The sequence below is a fragment of the Trachurus japonicus genome, chromosome 11 (assembly GCF_045865225.1).
Source record: "Trachurus japonicus isolate A0001 chromosome 11, Traja_1.0".
Classification (NCBI taxonomy): domain Eukaryota; kingdom Metazoa; phylum Chordata; class Actinopteri; order Carangiformes; family Carangidae; genus Trachurus; species Trachurus japonicus.
In genome coordinates, this window is record NC_140917.1 from 814,944 (window position 1) to 837,638 (window position 22,695).

General features: G+C 41.1%; 1 protein-coding gene and 1 long non-coding RNA gene across 2 annotated transcripts; both read left to right on the forward strand.

The window, feature by feature from the left end:
• The first annotated feature begins 422 nt into the window (after nt 1-422).
• Nucleotides 423-15,153, forward strand: LOC146977840 (uncharacterized). The gene is made up of 2 exons (XR_015037019.1): nt 423-761; nt 14,476-15,153. It is a non-coding gene; the product is annotated as an uncharacterized LOC146977840 (long non-coding RNA).
• LOC146977841 (major histocompatibility complex class I-related protein 1-like) lies at nt 6,237-15,153 on the forward strand. Its single transcript, XM_085790606.1, has 8 exons — nt 6,237-6,398; nt 7,730-7,996; nt 10,624-10,902; nt 11,797-12,084; nt 12,850-12,951; nt 13,133-13,150; nt 13,991-14,022; nt 14,175-15,153. Exons 1-8 carry the CDS (start codon nt 6,347-6,349, stop codon nt 14,193-14,195), a joined length of 1,059 nt encoding a protein of 352 aa, XP_085646732.1. The 5' UTR covers nt 6,237-6,346; the 3' UTR covers nt 14,196-15,153.
• Nucleotides 15,154-22,695: the final 7,542 nt, after the last annotated feature.

Here is a 22,695-nt window from a genome sequence, read left to right on the forward strand (position 1 = left end):
TACTCTCTCCATTAAAACAACCTGCTGCTCTGGGCTGAAATCAGCCCGTTGTGGATCCATTTCGTGCGGCAGTAGAATAATATGAGGCCAAATGCCTTAATTGATGTGAACGCGCACAGACCATAAAGCTTAGAGCCGGACTTAACAAACCAAGTTGATAGCAGCTTCGTAGTACCGTGTTAACTCAGACTGGGACTTGAGGTTTAGTTGAGCTGCATCATGAACACAAAGCCTGGCCATGTTGAGCCTCCTTCGCAGTACAGGCCAGCTCAGGTAAAATCATGTTGACATGTTGTTGTGATGGAGCTGATGTTTTAGATTCAGGAAAATGATCCAGATGTGACACATGTGAAGTCAAAGGAGAGAGAGAGTGAACTGTATAAAAACTAACAGTTATAATATTTCTCCTTGTTGACAGGAGGGTGGTGACAATCAGACGATGATGAAAGCCTGAGAATATAACATGATGATGTCTCAACTTCTGAATTTCCACTTCTAAACGACATCAACAGGCAAAATATCAAGAAAATCTGATTAGTGAAATGAGCGTTGATTCTAGTTTGTTTCATCTCTGACTCTGATCATCGTAGTTTCCTGTTTACCTGCTGTTGTTCTTGCTTGTTTAGACTGTGACTCAGGTGGATGTGACCTCGGCCCCGTGTGCTAATCAAATATCAATAATCAATACGTCACGTGTCTGAACTCATCACTCACCAGACACTCGTTAGATTTCTGCTTTAGTTTAGTTTTTTGCAGAGTGAGTTGTGCTGCTGTTGATGAGTTATTTCTCTGTACAGACGATGACGTAGAAACCGTCTCTCAGCTGCAGCTCTGTCAGGACACATGGTAGCACATCATGTCCTGTTCTTCATTTAGAAATGACTCCAGCTTTAAATTAAGTGTAGATAAGAATCATTTTGTAATCTAGAGTTTGATTTAAATCTCTTATTTCAAAAAAAAAAAAGTTTTCTTGAGTGCTGTTTGAATTTCTCTCTGTGTCTTTTTAGGGTTTAATTATTTCCTGTGGGATCTGTTCTGACTTCAATCTTAACTGCAACAACTCTAAATCTTTCCAAGAATATTTGTCTTATTTCTTGTCAAAATGTCTCATTTCTAGTCAAACTAATCTCTTTCCACTTGAAATAAGACTCATCACCTAAAAATTAACTTGTTTTTAGATCAAGTTTTTTATGCTTGTAATAAGAAAGAAAAACTTGCTCCACTATCAAAACAAACTACTTTTATGTGATGAGTCTTATTTTAAGTAGAATGAGATTAGTTTTGACTAGAAATAAGACAAATATTCTTGGTAATATTCTGAGTTTTTGCAGTGTTGTGTGTGATGCAGTGATGTTTACTGCAACTTTTACAGATTATGGTTTTATAGGTGAATAAAGTTTTTCTGAAACTCAGTCATAGTCGTGTCTGTTTTTCTTTAATTCTATAGAAGGTGTTCAGCTGATGGTGGTTATGTTTTAAAGGCAGCGTAGATGTTAATGAACTAATTACATTTCTAATTAACTTCATCTGACTGAACTCTTTGATCAATACATTTGACACAAGTCATTTACACACAAGGTAGAGTTAGACAGAAGTGTTACAGCAACAAAGTGACAGAAGAAACTGCAAATGTCACAAACAGAATAATAAATAATAGCAGTTTGTTCAAGTTAATATTTAAGTATAGTAAAATTATAATAAGACATTGTACAGTTGGTGTTTGTGAATTATTGCACATTGAGTTTGTCAATGCTCTGGTCAGGTGAACTGTGATCAGCTGATGTTCAGGTTCAATGAGCAGTAGGGCTGTAGCCGATATCCGAGTACTCGAGTACTCTTTGAATTGAATTTGAAGTACTCGCTCGGCTTGGGCGGTATCCGAGTACCATTTCACCTACTCGGATACTCTGACCTCAGCAGTGTGGGAACACTTTAAACTCAGTGATGATGAAACCAACCAATCTCATGTTAAAAAATGTATCCGCCAATATTTTATAGTAAATTTAGGCTGAAATGTTAACGGTTCCTTTACTGAAGTGTGCGCTGCTGTTATAATTCCGTGGCATTCCCTCTTTTTTTTTTTTTTTTTGCTCTTTTAATTTTGAGTGATTTGAGGACAGATCTGTGAGGAAACATATTCCACAAGCCAATGTAGCGGGTTAAAAAAAAATCGATATTGCCACGGACATGTAACGATATGAAATGACAGGCTGGTAAGAGTGAGAGAGAAGAGCGTCCTTGTCACCATGTCAGCTGACCCCCCACGTCGGTAAACGAATACTCGAGTACTACTCGGATAGTGACCCCGAACATTCAGATAGTAAAATAAAATAAGCAGGAACTCAGAGCTGAGTCTTCTCTGCTGCTGAAGTGTCCTGGACCAAGACTGAGTTTGTCTCAGCTGAGTACAACTCTGCTCTGTAACTGAGTCTGACCTCTGACCTCTGACCTCTGACCTACATGTGGAAAAAAGACGAGAGAGAATTTCCAACATAGTTTAACCGAGAGAAGGAGAAATGAGCTGAATGGAGGAGAACAGATGGAAACATCAGCAGATCAGCTTGACTCGTGGCCCAATTGTTGAAAAACGCGTGCTAAAGTGCCCTCTTCAGTGGCAGGGATGCGCTATATGTGCCCTTTTTTTGTCCTTTTCGCTCCTGCCCTTCAAAAAGTCTGTGCACGCCATTGCTCTGGACTATGAAATGTATTCAATTCAATTCAAAAACACTTTATTTGTCCCCAGGGGGTTGTAAGAAGTGTGACAACGAGTGAAGGTAACTGACCCCCCCTCCACACCCCTTCATAATTGCTGGTGAATATTCCCTAAACCTGAAATAACCTCATCTAGATCTGCATCTAAATACATGGAGGAGACGTGAGGCCCGTGGAAAGGTAATAATAATATAATAATAAATGTATTTGTATAGCACCTTTCACAGAGAGCAATGTATACAACAGTAAACAAATAAACAACAACAGTTCCCACACAATGATGACAGTGTTAACAGCAGTCGGACCTCTACAACAACTCTGTGTGGTAACGTTGTGTTATTATCTCATAGCGTGGTGAATGTGCAGCTCACAACTTGTCCACCAGAGCGTTGTGGAGTTGTTGGATTGTGTATTTGATGAGTTTGATGAGGGAAACCAAGAAATCCCATAATGAGCCTCCGTAGCGTAGCTCTGAGCAGCTCACGGCTCTGCTCCGCCGTTCTAAAAACAGCTTGCACCGACAATTAAAGGTAACGAACCAACTGCTATGACTATAGGGATTATGGCAATGGACCAATTTGACTAAATGTTGAACTATCCCTTTACTGAGGAAATAATAATGTTTTATTATAGAAAAGAGGGTTCAAATCATCAGTATTTTGATGTTACATGTAAAACATCTTCAGCAGGTCTCCAACCTCAAAGTCAGGCTAAAAAAAAGTTTGTGCTGCGCAGTTTGTGTTTTATTCACATGTTGTATCAAAACCTCTTTAAAGCAAAATAGACCAATGTAATTCAATGTGACATCAAATATCAAAGGACAAAATCACCAGAAACTCACATCAGATAAAACTCAGAGTCTTGATTCAGTCAAACCTGAACAGATGTGTAAACAGCTGCAGACACGTCCACATCTGCTCAGACACCAGAAGAAGAAGATGTGATGTGTTTTCTTATTATAATATAAATGTGTCTGTAGACGTCACTACAGCAGCTGCTGCAGTTCACTGTGTTTTACATGAATGAAGTGAATCTGGAAACACAGTAAAGAATAATAAATTAATCTGTGGTCTGTTCCAGGATCAGAGTTGATTCATCACATAAAACATTTCTCAGTAGATAAATAAATGTTCAAGGCTCCAGGACCAGAAGAGCAGAGCTTGTGTGTTGTGTGACCTTGACCTGTTGAAGATGAGTTGTGTTTTCTCTTCCATTGTCCTCTGTGATAAACTGAGACTTTCCCTGTGAAGCCCAGATGAAGAACTCAGACTCATTCTGGATCAACATGTTGTGATGTGTTGGTTTTTAATGAGGAGATTTATGCTCTAGCTGGATTCACTGATGGAGCTGGATAAAGACAGGAGGTTTTATATCCCACGTAAATCCCACGTTTGCTGCTGCTGTCCTGTATTCTGGAAGCTTGTTTGTTTATTTCTGATCTGTTGTGCTCTGTTTGTTTTTACTTTGTTCTGTTTTGTTTTGTTGTGTTTTCTTCTTTCAATCAATCTTTTTCCATGATGATTATTTAACACTAAATATATTTGATGTTTATCATTTCCTCTGATCTGATGAACGTGTGACCTCACAGTCCTGGATCATCGTGGTGCGTTCACTGACAGTGGGTCAGGTGACATCCTCAGGTGGTTGAGCAGTAGTTCCATACTTGGTCTAGAGGGGGCGCTGTCCCACTGCTGACGTCTCTGTAGGTGAAGAACTCAGGTGTTGACGTCAGGGAGACCCACCGTGTCTCTGTCAACCAAACCTTGGTTCAGTTATTCTGGTCTGGCCCACACACAACAACACCAGACACTCTGGAGCTTCATCACTGATCATATTTACCCCCAGTTTCATTTATGCTGGAAAAATGTTTTGTTTGGCTACACTGAATATGATAAAAAACTAGATTCTCAGTTTCATATGATTAATTTGTTAATTTTTTTTAATCCAAATGTTACATACATAAATCTAAATGTTGTGGTAAGAAGCCAAACTTCCTGGAACTGTCTGCATGTTGGTCAGTATCTCTCCTCTTCTGTGATTGTGAGAATAAAAAGTTGTTAAAACATCTGATCTCTGTAAACTTTACTAAATATTTATTTAACTTTATGTTTTTTGTAAAGCCCTGCTGGCGTATTTATGATGGTTTGGTTGTGTATTAATGTTGTATACACTTATTTCATCTCTAACTGTATTCAGTCCTGTGTTTACTCTTGTTGTCAATAAAGATGTAAAAAAAAAAAAAAGAAGTTGACATCAGGGAGCAGGAAGAAGAGCCTCCACCAACCAGATCACTTTAATACAACATGTGGATTCAGATGATGATGATGATGATGAACTAAATGAAACTCAGCATCAGGTTTCATCATCATCAGTGGAGTTGAGTTTGTGTTGTTGCAGCAGTTTGTGTTGTTGCAGCAGTTGACTTTGCAGCGTTGAGCAGCGTTTATGGTCTGTAGGACAGACAGCAGCTGATCTGAGGTTTGTCTTCTACAGCTTCACCACTCGTTCTGCTCTCAGGTCTTTCACTCTCGTTTTCATCCCAGAGTCAAACACTGAAGTAAATCACTGCTTCATGTTCACTGTCTGGTGTTGTTATACAGCCCACATTAATAATGTACAGGACTGAAACTCTACAACATAAGATACTTATTATCTCTTTTAATGACCACATTTGACAGCAAACTGATCATTATAATAATTAATCCCTTGTTACTGTAATATTTGGTTTGTCCTTCAGTCCACAGTGAGAAACATCAGCTGCAGCTTTGATCCAGTGGAGGGCGCTCTTCACCACATTTACTGTCACATCACTGGAACAACTCTTGGTTTTTATATTTGATGTTTGTTCAGAGTTGTTTCTAAACAGGGACAGTCACATCATAATAAAACAATAACTATATAAATAATAAAACACAGATGTCTTCCTAAAAGCTCCAGAGTATCTGATCTATAGCTCAGTGACCTTTGAGCTCCCAGATCAGGTAGCCTATGGGTAAATTAAGGCCGTGTGGCTGCAGGTTTTTGTTCCAACCAAACAAGATCAGACAGTTTGACCAGTGAACTGTCTGGAGACTGAGATCAGCTGATTTAATGAGTCCAGTCTGTTGTGCTGCTGCTTGGTTGGAAAGAAAACCTGCAGCTACACCAGCTCCTAGTGGAACAGTCTGCCCATGTCATAGTAATATGGACCCCCTCGAAAATGAGATGGCACATCTCAAGGGGCTATCCTGTAAAATAAAGTCAAATAAAGTCAAATGTCTGTCCCAGATGTTCATCACGTCACATGAACCTGAACATGATGAATAAAACCTCTGATCAGATGAAGTTAAATAGTTTAGTTATGACCATGTGAACACACTGACAGACTCAGGTCCAGTCTCCTCTCAGTCTCTGTCACAGGCTGAAATCTACAACTTTAACTTTCACTTTCGTTCCTAACCTCACTCTGTCTGTTCTACCCAGATATAAGTGACGTAGACGCTCAGACTGAATTCTCATTGGCTCAGATGGAGGAGGATATGAACGCTCCTCTGTTTTCTCCTCTTCAGTTGGTGCTCAGAGTTGGAGCAGGACAGTCGGTCCTCTAGGAGACAAAGAAACACACCAGATATTCTTCACTTTTCACTCGATCACCATGAAGACTTTGTTTCTTCTGGTTCTGGTGGGAATACACGGAGCCACGGCAGGTGAGTCACATTTAGTTTGATTGTAAAATGAGAAATGCGTAATAACATTTTTATATGTGCGCATGTGAGAAAAGTATATCATTTTTTTTCTCCAATAACTCCCTCACAAATGATAGAAATATAATAAAAAGTAAATATGCCATGTTAAAGAGTCAGTAGGTGTCAGTGTCTTTGCTGCTCAGTGATCCATGGTGGTTATATTATTATTAACTTAGTGATTCAGCCACTTTGGCCAAAGGAAAACTCTGTTCTCTGAGTCTGAATATTAAACAATATTTTTGTTTTTATCAGGACCATGATTTTGTTCTGGTATTATTCTGGATCAATTCATTAAGATCAATAATGAGTTCTGGCCTAATTATTAGGGCACACAAGATAAGCAATAATAAGAAAGAGAGACAGACGTGTAAACTAGATCTGATTACAAAGTGTTAAACTGCACATGATGGATTTAAAGCTTTTAGTTTTTCATGTTGTTAATTTATTTTATGATGAAATGATAAAATCACCTGCTCAGTGTCTAGTTTCTATCATCAGGCTTCAACTCAGCTTTTAGATTCATGTTATAACTACAGGAGTCGGTTGGTGGCGCTGTTTTCTTAGATACTGACCATTTGTTGGTGCAGTGTTAATATCTTCACTAGTTTATGGCTGTAACATCCTGATCACACATACCTACTATCGATTCTTTGATATAATATGTAATCACTTCACCTGTTTTTCCGTATCAAACAAAATATCAAACTAATTTGTACCTGGTAACTAATAAAGTTGTTTTTCCATTACAAGTGTTGCTGGAGCTCGTTTGAATGCTCCGAACTAATTTGTAACCAAATTATAATTTCCACATATTATGACTTTAATAAAAATAGTTTTTGAGTGTATGAAAAATACTTCTCAACAAGCTTCTCAACAAAAAGATCAAGTGAAATTAAGAATATGAAACAACAATACTTAGCCTATAGACCTACACTACACTAAATAAGCATTTATATGCGCAGCAGCTTTTTGTAGCTTTATCAGGATAAATGTTTGTTGGCTCATACTTTACAAGAAACTGCAGAAAACAAAACTAAGAGAGAATAAAGATGCATATGTGTTGATGGAAATGTTTGATGAAACATTTTGCTGTTAAAAAAATATATAGGATTTTTTTTATTTGACCAAATTGGTAATTTGTTCAATATTTTTAAGACATTCAAAGAGATGTCTTGATTGTCGTACTCTGTGTTCTTGACTTGTAGTTCAGGAATTCTGAAAACTAAAATCATGTTGTTAACTTCTTCTTCTTCTTCTTCTTCTTCTTCTTCTTCTTCTTCTTTTTCTTCCAGTGACTCACTCCATGAAGTATTTCTACACGGCCTCCTCTCAAGTCCCAAACTTCCCAGAGTTTGTGGTTGTTGGTCTGGTTGATGATGTTGAGATGGTCCACTATGACAGCAACACTCAGAAAGCTGAACCCAAACAGGACTGGATGAAGAAAGTCACAGCAGATAATCCACAGTACTGGGAGCAGCAGACTGGAATGGCTCAGGGTGCCCAGCAGACCAACAAAGTCGACATTCAAACAGTTAAGCGGCGCTTCAACCAGACTGGAGGTTTGTAGATCTGTTGGTTCTGTTTAACTGATTGTAGTAAACAAACACACACACCATGTTTCAGTCAGTGAAGTGATGAACAGCTGGTTATGAAGCAGTGAAGTGATGAACAGCTGGTTATGAAGCAGTGAAGTGATGAACAGCTGGTTATGAAGCAGTGAAGTGATGAACAGCTGGTTATGAAGCAGTGAAGTGATGAACAGCTGGTTATGAAGCGGTGAAGTGATGAACAGCTGGTTATGAAGCGGTGAAGTGATGAACAGCTGGTTATGAAGCGGTGAAGTGATGAACAGCTGGTTAATGAAGCAGTGAAGTGATGAACAGCTGGTTAATGAAGCAGTGAAGTGATGAACAGCTGGTTATGAAGCAGTGAAGTGATGAACAGCTGGTTATGAAGCAGTGAAGTGATGAACAGCTGGTTATGAAGCAGTGAAGTGATGAACAGCTGGTTATGAAGCAGTGAAGTGATGAACAGCTGGTTATGAAGCGGTGAAGTGATGAACAGCTGGTTATGAAGCGGTGAAGTGATGAACAGCTGGTTATGAAGCAGTGAAGTGATGAACAGCTGGTTATGAAGCAGTGAAGTGGTGAACAGCTGGTTATGAAGCAGTGAAGTGATGAACAGCTGGTTATGAAGCAGTGATGAACAGCTGGTTATGAAGCAGTGAAGTGATGAACAGCTGGTTATGAAGCAGTGAAGTGATGAACAGCTGGTTATGAAGCAGTGAAGTGATGAACAGCTGGTTATGAAGCAGTGATGAACAGCTGGTTATGAAGCAGTGAAGTGATGAACAGCTGGTTATGAAGCAGTGAAGTGATGAACAGCTGGTTAATGAAGCAGTGAAGTGATGAACAGCTGGTTATGAAGCGGTGAAGTGATGAACAGCTGGTTATGAAGCAGTGAAGTGATGAACAGCTGGTTATGAAGCAGTGATGAACAGCTGGTTATGAAGCAGTGAAGTGATGAACAGCTGGTTATGAAGCAGTGAAGTGATGAACAGCTGGTTATGAAGCAGTGAAGTGATGAACAGCTGGTTATGAAGCAGTGATGAACAGCTGGTTATGAAGCAGTGAAGTGATGAACAGCTGGTTATGAAGCAGTGAAGTGATGAACAGCTGGTTATGAAGCAGTGAAGTGATGAACAGCTGGTTATGAAGCAGTGAAGTGATGAACAGCTGGTTATGAAGCAGTGAAGTGATGAACAGCTGGTTATGAAGCAGTGATGAACAGCTGGTTATGAAGCGGTGAAGTGATGAACAGCTGGTTATGAAGCAGTGAAGTGGTGAACAGCTGGTTATGAAGCAGTGAAGTGATGAACAGCTGGTTATGAAGCAGTGAAGTGATGAACAGCTGGTTATGAAGCAGTGAAGTGATGAACAGCTGGTTAATGAAGCAGTGAAGTGATGAACAGCTGGTTATGAAGCGGTGAAGTGATGAACAGCTGGTTATGAAGCGGTGAAGTGATGAACAGCTGGTTATGAAGCGGTGAAGTGGTGAACAGCTGGTTATGAAGCAGTGAAGTGATGAACAGCTGGTTATGAAGCAGTGAAGTGATGAACAGCCGGTTATGAAGCGGTGAAGTGGTGAACAGCTGGTTATGAAGCGGTGAAGTGATGAACAGCTGGTTATGAAGCAGTGAAGTGATGAACAGCTGGTTATGAAGCAGTGAAGTGATGAACAGCTGGTTATGAAGCAGTGAAGTGATGAACAGCTGGTTATGAAGCGGTGAAGTGATGAACAGCTGGTTATGAAGCGGTGAAGTGATGAACATCTGGTTATGAAGCGGTGAAGTGATGAACAGCTGGTTATGAAGCAGTGAAGTGATGAACAGCTGGTTATGAAGCAGTGAAGTGATGAACAGCTGGTTATGAAGCAGTGAAGTGATGAACAGCTGGTTAATGATGAAGTGATGAACATCTGGTTATGAAGCAGTGAAGTGATGAACAGCTGGTTATGAAGCAGTGAAGTGATGAACAGCTGGTTAATGAAGCAGTGAAGTGATGAACAGCTGGTTAATGAAGCAGTGAAGTGATGAACAGCTGGTTAATGAAGCAGTGAAGTGATGAACAGCTGGTTATGAAGCAGTGAAGTGATGAACAGCTGGTTATGAAGCAGTGAAGTGATGAACAGCTGGTTATGAAGCAGTGAAGTGATGAACATCTGGTTATGAAGCAGTGAAGTGGTGAACAGCTGGTTATGAAGCAGTGAAGTGATGAACATCTGGTTATGAAGCAGTGAAAAGCTTCAGCTGGATGTTGATCCTCTGTCACTGTGCTGCTGTTACCTGGTGACTGCTGCCATAGCAACCACACACACACACAGGCAGCAGGTGTGTGAGTCATGTGACCGTCAGTGTGTGAGGCAGGAAGTGACAGCAGATCTCAGGTCAGCTGAGTGAACCACACAGAAACATCTGGATTCATCCAACACAGTCTGAGTTACTGACTCCACATCTGGAGCAGAGTGTGTGTGTGTGTGTGTGTGTGTGTGTGTGTGTGTGTGTGTGTGTGTGTGTGTGTGTGTGTGTGTGTGTGTGTGTGTGTGGTACTGTAATGATATGAAACCAGCTGTTAATGTCTGAGCTGTGATTCACTGTGTTTACAACAAACATCTGTCTCTGTCTCAGGTGTCCATGTTCTCCAGTGGATGTACGGCTGTGAGTGGGACGATGAGACTAAAGAGGTCACTGGTTTTTGGCAGTTTGGTTATGATGGAGAAGACTTCATAGCCTTTGACCAGAAGACAAAGACATGGATCGCTCCAACACCACAGGCTGTCATCACCAAAAACAAGTGGGACAATAACAAAGGCTTGATCGCACAGGCAGACAACTACCTGACCCAGATTTGTCCTGAGTGGGTGGAGAAGTACCTGAAGTATGGGCGCAGCTCTCTGATGAGAACAGGTAGAGTCACATCACCTGTATCTACCCTGGTTAAATGACTGACGCTTCGTACTGATGTCCACAACCATTTATTCTCTCTGACGAAGTTACGGAACACCGTGAAAACTGTAGCAAAACAAAACACATTTCACATACATTATTTTCACAGTATAGTTCCTTATACGTGGGTACACAGCTTTCAATATTCAGAATAATTACCGTGTACGCGGCCTGCTAAACCAGTGATAGACAGTCCTTTCGTCTCTTTTCCGTCTCTTTTCGTCTCCTTTCTTCTCTCCCTCTTTCGCCCGCTTCTCACACACACTCCGGCTCACGTATTACGTGACTCTGACAGGAAGTAACCTTTTAACAATTTTAACTTAACATTCTAATAATGTCTAATAGCAGAACTATTAATTTAACTGCAGAAAGTTTTATTATGAATTTATATTAACATAATAAAGAAAACAATTAGAAACTGACAGTATCACTGTAACTTTCTCTGTCGCCATGGTAACCCATAGCTGAATTATGGCGACAGCTACATCACCTGATGTAGTTTCATCAACAAGTCTTCATGTCTCCTGTTTGTAAACAACTGTAACAATAAACATGGACACACACACACATTGACTCCATTTACACATTTATTTTTCTATTATTTCTCTCATTTATCACCAGTGTTTCCCTCCATCTCTTTCCACCTCTGTCTCTTCATTTCTCTTTCCAACCGTTCTCTCTCTCTCTTCCCCTCATGTTTCTTCTCTCTGTTTCACCTCCTCCTTTTCTCCTTTATCACATCAGACATTTAGAAAGTAAACTGTCAGAGTGACATTCAAACACATCAAACAGGAACTACAGCAGTTTATAGCGACCTGTAATAAACTAGAATCTGTTTCTCTGTTTGTCCTCCAGTCCCCCCCTCAGTGTCCCTCCTCCAGAAGACCCCCTCCTCTCCAGTCAGCTGCCACGCTACAGGTTTCTACCCAAACAAAGCTGTCATGTTCTGGAGGAAGAATGGAGAGGAGCTTCATGAGGACGTGGACCAAGGAGAGATCCTCCCCAACCATGATGGCTCCTTCCAGAAGACCATCCACCTCTCATCAGTCAAAGAGGAAGACTTCAGCAGCTACGACTGTGTGTTTCAGCTCTCTGGACTGGAGGACGACATCGTCACCAAACTGAAGAAAAATGCAAGTGGAGGTAAGAAACACACTTAGAGCCCATCCACATGAAAACACAGCTTTACCAAAAACAGTCATTTTCTTGTTCATTTTGAAAAAAATCTCCGTAAACATGACATCATTTCCAGAAATATCTGTGAACACACATATCCACTTAAAACGCTGTTGTACATACTCCAGGCCTGTGTGGAGCATCTGCACAGACACAAAAAAGAGAAGAAGACGGAAAGTTTCGCTCTGTATTCAAACTCAAACATTATGCAGTTTCAAAAGATCTGTATTTTTGTGAACGAGCTCTTAGTTTCATCCGATTTATATTTTGTCTTGTGTAATTTTAATTTCATCATACAGGTTAGCTGTTTACTTCATCTTCTAGATTGGTCTGTTTTTTGCAGGGGGGGGGTTAAATTTTATCTATAGTGTGGTCAAGCGAGAGACAGGAAATGGGAGGCAGAGAGAGGGGGAATGACATGCAGCAAAGGGCCGCCTGAGTCGGGATTCGATACAGGGCCGGTTGTAGCGAGGACTATAGTCTCTGCATATGGGGCACCTGCTCTACCAACTGAGCTAAACGACGCCACAGACATGAGTCTTTTTTGACACTGGAAGGTTTCAAGAGAAGTTTAATTTCCCCAGATGTTCAGATTAAATTAAACTTCATTAAAATCAATTACTGATTCTGATTCAGACATAAACTTATGATGGAGACGAGGTTGAAGTTGTGTTAATAAACAGATTGTGATCAAACAACATGAACAGTGTGAACGTCCTGATCTGGTTTCAGTTCCAGTTGGTGCTGTCGTTGGAGGAGTTCTTGGACTTCTCGTCCTGGTTGCTGGAGTTGTCGGAGTCATCGTCTGGAGGAAAAAGAAGGAAGAACAAAATGGTGAAGAATGAAAGACTCATCTGTGTTGTTAATGTTCCGATATACTCATTGGTTTTATGTCTGGTTTACCTGATAATACAAAATATTTGAATATTTGACTGTAATATTGACACAGAAATTATTTTGTCTTTTAATAACTTGTGAATGATAATAACTGTTAATTCTGTTTTCTGTGTTCCAGGTTTCAAACCTGCCAACAGTAAGTATCATAAATCTTTTCTTTTTTTTAAATAATGAAACATATGAAAAAGTCATTAACTCTTTGACTGCCAGCCATTCTCACAGCAGCTTCCTCCAGCTTGCCAGGCATTTTCCAGCTTTTTGACTGATCTTTTTAGACCCACCATATATTATGTACTGTTACTATATACACCAACCCAACATTCAACCCATCAAATGAAAGAATACAGTCTCTACTTTCCAGCAAAAAAACTGTCTGTACGCTCACAACAGACACTTCCACCACCTTTAGCTCACGCCACGCCACGCACGCCGGCGCCGTCCGTTCCTCATCCACACTAGATCGCGGGATTTTCAAGCTGCTATCTGAGTGTTGACAACTTTCTCACAAAATCTGGCGACTTTTCCAAACGCTCTTGACGACTAACGACGAGCGATCAACGGGGTTGTTGTTACTGACGTGTGTGCTTTGTATCACGGAGCTTCGACGAGCTGCCGAGCCGCCATGAGCCCCGCCGCCGCCCCCTCAGCTCTCACCGGCGGCCAGAGTGTCACGGAGCGGCGCCGCTGCAGTCAGACACCCGCTCCGCTCCGTGAGGGGGATAAATACGCTATAGTTTTTATATCTCTCGACCCAAATGTGTTTTTCTGCACTTTATTTTGATGATACAAGTCTGATCTTCACAGAGGAGTAGGGCAAGACATCCAGCATGGCGTTGCCATTAAAAAAACGCTAAGACGAGTTATCTCGTCAGTTATCTCTACACTTGGTTTCCTAAAGTGAAAGAGTTTAGTTATAAAATAAATCTTTGTCACCTGTGTCTCAGTTCAGTGTCTCAAACTGTTTTTCTCTTCTCAGCTTCAGACACTTCATCATCATCATCGTCCCGAGTGAGTAAAATGAGCTTTTACTAAACTCACCACACTGAACACACTGGATTTAATGAGATATATATTGATAGTGAGCTGTATAAAAACTAACAGCTTTTATAATATAATCATTATAATTATTGTGTAAATATAATATTCCTTCTTGTTGACAGGAGGTCGGTGAAAAAGCCTGAACACCGATGATGAAGAAGATGATGATGATGAAGAAGATGTCGTCATCAACTCCTTATTTCTGCTTCTAAACGACATCATCAGGAAAAATATCAAGAAAATCTGATTAGTGAAATGAGCGTTGATTGTAGTTTGTTGTTTCCTGTTTACCTGCTGTTGTTCTGCTGCAGTCTGTAAACAAACAGGTGGATCTGACCTCGGCCCCGTGTGCTGATCAATAATCAATAATCAATAATCAATACGTCACATGTCTGAACTCATCACTCACCAGACACTCGTTAGATTAAAGTGAAGCAGAGTGAGTTGTGCTGCTGTTGATGAGTTATTTCTGTGTACAGACGATGACGTAGAAACCGTCTCTCAGCTGCAGCTCTGTCAGGACACATGGTAGCACATCATGTCTTGTTCTTCATTTAGAAATGACTCCAGCTTTAAATTATGTGTAGATAAGAATCATTTTGTAATCTAGAGTTTGATTTAAATCTCTTATTTCAAAAAAAAAAAAAAGTTTTCTTGAGTGCTGCTTGAATTTCTCTCTGTATCTTTTTAGGGTTTAATTATTTCCTGTGGGATCTGCTCTGACTTCAATCTGCACTGCAACAACTCAAAATATTTCCAAGAATATTCGTCTTATTTCTTGTCAAAATGTCTCATTTCTAGTCAAAACTAATCTCTTTCCACTTTAAATAAGACTCATCACCTAAAAATGAACTTGTTTTTAGATCAAGTTTTTTGTGCTTGTAATAAGAAAGAAAAATTTGCTCCACTATCAAAACAAACTACTTTTATGTGATGAGTCTTATTTTAAGTAGAATGAGATTTGTTTTGACTAGAAATGAAGACAAATATTCTTGGTAAGACTTTGAGTTTTTGCAGTGTTGTGTGTGTGATGCAGTGATGTTTACTGCAACTTTTACAGATTATGGTTTTATAGGTGAATAAAGTTTTTCTGAAAACCCAGTCAGGAGTCACGTCTGTTTTTCTTTAATTATATAGAAGGTGTTCAGCTGATGGTGTTTATGTTTTAAAAGGCAGTGTAGATGTTAATGAACTAATTACATTTCTAATCAACTTCATCTGACTGAACTCTGTGATCAATACATTGGACATGAGTCATTTAAACACAAGGTAGAATTAGAAATTTGAAGTGTTACAGCAACAAAGTGACAGAAGAAACTGCAAATGTCACAAACAGGATAATAAATAATAACAGTTTGTTCAGATTAATATTTAAATATAGTAAAATTATAATAAAGAAATTGTACAGTTGATGATTATGAATTATTGCACACTGAGTTTGTCAGTTTTTTGGTGTGTAATCTGATAAACTGACACCAGCATTAGTCATGTGACGTCCTCAGGTGACTTACTGTCATCATGCTCAGGAGCAAGTGTACCCCTCTGCAGCCCGCAGAAAGGGGCGGGACTAAAGGTCGATTTGTGATTGGCTGAAATTCAAATATGGGCGTGATGTTCAGGTTCAATGAGCAGAACTCAGAGTTGAGTCTTCTCTGCTGCTGAAGTGTCCTGGACCAAGACTGGTTTGTCTCAGCTGTGAACGACTCTGCTCTGTAACTGAGTCTGACCTCTGACCTCTGACCTCCATGAGGAAAAAAGACAAGAGAGAATTTCCAACATTACATACATAGTTCAACTGAGAGAAGGTGAAACAAGCAGCTGGATGGAGAAGAACAGATGAAAACATCAGCAGATCAGCTTGAGACTTCTGGACTCTGAAATGGATTCAATTCAATTGAAAAACACTTTATTTGTCCCCACGGGGTTGTAAGAAGTGTGGCAACGAGTGAAGGTAATTCACCCCACAAAGAGAGAGAGAGCAGGGAAGTACAGTTGTGCTCAGAAGTTTACATACCCCTGGCAGAATTTGTGAAATTTTGGCTACATTTCAGAAAATATAATTGATAATGCAACTAAACTTTTTTTTTTTTATTCAGAGTTAGGGGCTGAGCGAAGCCATTTACAGTTTTTTACCATTGAATAAACACTAAAATCTAAAGTTTTGCCCAATTACCAAAACCTTACACTCAAGGAGCAAAACTTGGCCCCAGATTTGCACCACTGTAAGCACAATGAGTCCGTTCACACTTTGTGCAAAACAATACACACCGTGATTTGAAACACTAACACACACGTCTATGCATTAGACACAGAAGTATATCAAGATGTCACTTCCTTGCAATTCTAAAGCACTGACTGTCAAATGACCACACCTATGAGCCAGTTGATTGAACACTGCCATCAGGTGTGCAAACACAAGATTGCTTAATTGTAGACACACCAATCAGGTTTAAGCACTATAAAAATGCAGCAGGTGAGTTCACCAAGCTTAACCAAAATGGAAGGAAGAGGAAGAGGAAGAGTGAGGATGAGAGGGGGAATCGGAGAAGGAGGAGAAGAAGGAGGCAGAGGCCGTGGCCGAGGAAGAGGAAGAGGAAGACCTCAAGCAGGAGTAGGTGAAGCTCAAAGGAGAAGCACATTGTGCAGACATTGTGTTTACAGTTGTGCAAATCCGAGCGATGTTTTGCAAATTCACTGTGTGCTTCACCCATACTACTCTATGCACTTAGAAGCAGAATTAGCCGAAAGTGTTTAAGGTTTTCAACAGCAGAGTGTAACTGGTGCAAACAGAGTTAAGTCATATGCACCGTGTGTGTTTCATATGGTAAAAAAGTATGGTTTTGATAAGTTAGTGTATAGTTTTTACAAGAGTGGTTAATTTTGCGAAGGAGTTAAGGTGTTTTGCTAATTGGGTATGTGGTTGTGCTATTCGTGTGTTGGGTTTTGATAAACAAAACAAAACAATCAAAATTGTGTTTATTCAATCGTAAAAAACTGTAAGTGTAACCCGGGTTAATAAACCCCAGGTTGTTTATAGTTAATTATTTGTATATGTATTAATGTTAAAGCATTCTTTAATATTGCAGCTCATTAGTATTTATTTCCATGAGAAGGGACCAGTGAAAATAGCTTCTCCTTTGAACAAAACCGTATATGTGTTACTGTCTCTTTAAGTCAGGTGACAGTTTTTGTGCGCAGTTTTCAGTGAGCGAAAAGCTGACGCGAGTGAGCATCTCACCTCTGCACCGATCTTTGCGAGTCCCTCTCGACGATGCCTGGTGTGCTGTGTGAGTAGCTGGAAGAGAAGAGAAAAAGGAGAAAACGAACTTAAGATTTGAACTGATAAAAAACTAAGAGTTAGAAGGCAGAAACCTGAAGACCGAGAGACAGAGGAGACCACCGGAGTGCCGTGAGTTCGAGTTGGACGACGTGAACGAATGTAAACAAATACGTTAGAAGTCCCGGTGAGTCACCATCGATGCTCCATTAGCATGCTATCAGAGTGCTAAATGCTGAACAATTAGCCATGAATAGTCTCTAAAACCAGTCGGGACAGATTTTGAATCGGCCTGAACGATTCGTTAATGTTGAAGTATGTGTTAATTGGTTGTGAATATTCTGCTGCTAGTTGTGGTTGTGTGTGTGAATTTTTTTCATAGCCGCTTGGTGCAGGCTAATGCGGTGCTAAACCAGTAGGCCTCAGTAGCAGAAGTTCATGCAGCTAAGCTGACGAGAGTGTTGAGTTAAAAAGAATGTTTTTTCACCGTGTGAACTGTAAAATTTATGTGATTTCTGTATAAATAACATGATCGTTATGCTAAAAAGCAGAGGTTAATTATTTTCATGTGCTAAATGTGAATTCATGTGTGTTTATTGAGCTATGATGTGTATTACAAGTTCATGGGGAAATGTTATATTGAAAAATTCATTTAAAAAAGTAGTTGTAACGAAGTAAAATGGACACTGAAAAGCAGTAACTTTATTTAAATGCATTCAAATGGACTTATTATTTTTATTATGGACAAAATTAGTAATTTTCTGCATGGTTGTGTAGGCTGGTTTTTTTCGTAGAGTCCTTCACCTGGGTCCTCGGTTCGCCTGCTGCCATCCATCCATCTTCATCTCCATCTCCATCCTGGTTTCCCCCCTACCCTGGTCATTCACACCTCCATCCCCATCTTCACCCCCCCTGCAATACTCCCCACTGGACACTCGTTAATAAGAGGGCGGTAGGACTGAGTGCACTCATTTTATTTTTTTGTTTATTTGAACTTTTGGGACACTTTACTTTTACAATTTACATTACCTGAGATCTCAGAGGTTTTTCTTTTTTTAATTAATTTCATTTTATTTTGGGAAAAAATCAAAGAGACATTTTGAATAACTGTGAACATAAATTGTAATGGTTACACTGTGGATTCTGTACATTAATTTTGTGTCACTTACCTGTTGAGATCATCGCTGCAAAAGAGATTCAGTGAGTCCAATATAACTCCTTTAAACCTTCAGTCTGTGTGTATGTGTAGTTCTTGGGGTAGGTGTTACAGGTTTGAATCCAGTAATCAGCCTGCTATCGATCAACAGTCTCCTCATTGGACCTAGAGTAAGTTAACCCTCATTGTCATGTGATATTTTGCTGCCTCAACATTAAAGGTACAGTACTAGGGGTTACATAAGCAATGAAATTCGCGCAACTCTTGTGGACCATGTTGTGAACCATGGATTGACGCTGAGGGAGGCTGGACTGACTGAGAGTCCAGCCAAATCTCAGCAGATTCACCGTGGCATCTGTCATAAGGGCATTCAGACATTGTGTTTACAGTTGTGCAAATCCGAGCGATGTTTTGCAAATTCACTGTGTGCTTCACCCATACTACTCTATGCACTTAGAAGCAGAATTAGCCGAAAGTGTTTAAGGTTTTCAACAGCAGAGTGTAACTGGTGCAAACAGAGTTAAGTCATATGCAACGTGTGTGTTTCATATGGTAAAAAAGTATGGTTTTGATAAGTTAGTGTATAGTTTTTACAAGAGTGGTTCATTTTGCAAAGGAGTTAAGGTGTTTTGCTAATTGGGTATGTGGTTGGTGGTTACACCCCGCCTTTCCGAAGCCCCGCCTTTCCGACAATAGACTTCCATTCATCGTAATAGCGGGGTTTTCTATTTTTTCTAAAGACCCCGCTACTCCGAAAAGGCTATTGGGGGAAACCCCCAGTGCGCAATGCGCATTGATCCTTTTTTCCTTCTTGGGGTCAAACGGATCATGTGCATAATTAACTGCAAAACAAGCAAATACTTCATATTAATGACATAATGTTCATTATGCTTCTGGCCTGTCTAGCCTCTACCTGGTCTTTTTACTAAACTTAACCAACTCCTTTCTTCATTGGCTAAACCCAACCAAAGCATCTCCCTCAGTCAGCTGTCAGCACGAGCGGCGGCTGCAGCCTCGCGCCCCTGTGAGCTCAAGCCGGGTTCAGCCGCGCTCGAGCGGAGCAGGGGGGGGAGAAAAAAAGTGTATTTCTATTACTGTGTGGAGATCTCCAACAACGGAGTCGGGGAGAAAGCAAGTGGGACAGATCTGCCCAGTCCCTGAGCAGCGCACGTTTCACAGACAAGCCACAAAGCAGAATGTAAACAACGTCACGCGGTTCAGCACCTTGGACATTGGACAGCTGCGGGGGGGGAGGGTGTCGGAACAGCGGTGTTTCGAAGTGGGGGTATTTCGGAACAGCGGGGTGTCGAAATGGAGAGCTGTCCCCGTGGTGGGTTTCTATTCGTGTGTTGGGTTTTGCTAAACAAAACAAAACAATCAAAATTGTGTTTATTCAATCGTAAAAAACTGTATTATCGCACAACTGTGTTTGATCTTTTTGAATCCTAATGATCAGTGCAAACACTAAAATGGCCCTGATCAGAAGTTTACAGTATATCCAGTAGCAAAAGTAGGTCTATATCCAGAGATTTGAGAACAGCAGAGTTCAAGCTCTCATAAAAGTGGAAATTGAGCGGTTCTGTTGATACCAAGCCACGCTCTGGTACCATCAAACATTTGTTGGTCAGACTCTCTTTTTTAAAAAATTGATTTTAGAATTTAACTGTGGACATTGAAATGTGTTTAGTTAAAGCTGACACCTTAACCTTTCATCTAATGTTGGTTTGAATATTCTCACATAAATGATGCCATAATGATGAGTGCTATGGCAAAGAGTGAAAAGTGTGCCAACCAACCCCGGTCTCCCCTACTGGCTTCTCCTCTCTGATGGCAGTGACTGCCTCAGACATCTGTGTCTGCTGGAGAGAAGAAGGTCACTATCATCGCTAGGTGAGTCTGGGTGTAGAGATGATTGATTGTATCTGGGTGCTGTTGAGTCTTGAATCTGGTAAGGAAGGCATTGAGGTCACCGGGGAGTAGAAGAGTTTATTGTCGTTGTACAGCTGCACAACGAAACTCAGTAGGCAACGACCTCTCAGCCTTGCAATAAAAATCGATCAAACAGACAATCAATAAAACACAAATAAAGCCATAAAACGACAAGCAAGACGATGCAAAAGCAGATAAAAATAAATAAATATGGTGAGTAGCAGCTGTATAAAAAGTGAAATGATGCTACATTTTCCTGTAATGAGAAGATCAGACACACAGCTCTGATAAATCCTGATGTCAGTGAACACAACAGTCACAACTCGACAGGTGATGAAACATGAGGAGCAGAGTCACAGGGTTTAACACAGGATCCGTGTGTGTGTGTGTGTGTGTGTGTGTGTCACGACCTGGCTCATGGTCGGACAAATAAAAGGAACTACGCAGGTAAAAGTAACAAAATGATAATTTATTTCCCAACAAAAGGGACCAAAATGATGGCAAAGCAAACAAAGGGAACACAAAAGAAAACGAGGGGCTGCGGCACACAGCTCTCCCTCCGGAGCCAGGCGATGTCAGGAAGAGACTGAGGCAGGAGGAAGGACCAGCTTATCACAGGTTGGGAATTGGCCACGCCCACCAGCTCATCACCTGCAGCTTGACAAGGCAGAGACAACCATACACGCACACACAGGCATACACAGGCAGGAGGCCGTCACACCCCCCTCCCTGAAAAACGGGGCCCAACCCCGAAGCCGACAATAGCTCCCTCATCATTAAACCAAAACCAATTTTTTTTTTTTAATTTTGCAAATATATACACAGTCTACTTACTGTAAAGTTTGTTTTCTTCACAAATATATACATTCTACTTACTTTAAAGATTTTTTTTTTTTTTCACAAATATATATACATTTTACTTACTTTGAAGCTTTACTTTTTTTTTTTTACACGTATAGAGTTTACCATGTTTAAGGCACACACCCAAGGGCACACACATCCGAGGACAGGAACACCAGCTGCTGTTGAAAACCACACAGCTCACCACGCGCATCTTCCACACCCCCACCTCAGCAACCTGGTACCAGTGGGAAGCAATTTAAGAGGGAAGGACGACAGAAGAGCGAACAGGAGAGCAAAAGAACAACATCATAACAGCAATAAAGTCTTAGCTCAAACCTTAAGATAGCCCTTAATATGTGTAATCGTAATATAGGTCTAAGTAAGACAAAGCTTAATTAAACACTAGAAATGTAATGGACAACAGGGTGCTCTGGACAAGGCTCTGAACTCCTCAGAGGAACTTGGGAACTCATCCTCCACCTCAGTTGCCGCAATCTGAGCTGGACGGACCATGGACACCCTACCAACAAAACCAACTGGTCGCACGCCCCCCAACGAGACTGGAGCCTCGGCAGCACGAGGGACATAGGAAACACGGTCATAATAAGGTTTCAATAGACTTACAGGACACACTTGAGTCGTTTCTCTGCGCTCAGGGGTGGAAATGAGATACTTCAACTCAGACACCTGTCTCACAACCTCATAGGGACCCGAGAATTTAGCTTGCCAAGGAGAAGTGACAATCGGCAACAAAGCTAACACACGGTCACCCACACTGAACACTGGACGTCCAACACGCTTCATTTTACACTGGGGAGACAACAACTTCTGACGGGGCAGTGGTCCACGCACCAGGGACTCGACAGCTGGAGAACACAAGAGCGCGGGTGCTACTACCTGGTCACTCGGGTGGTGGCACAACTGACAGGTCTTAATGTAAGCAGCAACATCCCGCTTCAAGCGCGGCCAAAAGAAATGTTTCAAGACCTGACCATACGTCCTCCTGACCCCCCAGTGGCCAGCATCATCATGTGCCCCCCTCAACACAGCATCCCGAAACTTAACTGGCACCACGACCTGGAAAACCGGGTCGCCAACAAAGCTTTCACCGCGGGAAACACTCTCCCTCAACAGAACGCCATTGTGAACAACGTAACCCGAGCTCTCACCCACATCTTCCACAGGGAGCACCTGCTCAAAAAGAGCACCCAGAGACGGGTCAGCTTGTTGTTCCGCCCTCAGGTCTTCCAACGAAACCGAAAGAGGAACATCTGACATAGAAAATGCAACCTTCTCCGACGCGCAGTGTCTCGCACCTTTCAACGCGCGGTCTGGGACAGCAGCATCGCCCTGCGTCGCGTCACGCGTCACCGTGCACGCTGGGACAACCCGCTGAACGTTCAGCTCACTTGCGTCCGGGCGTGTCCTGACCAACGAA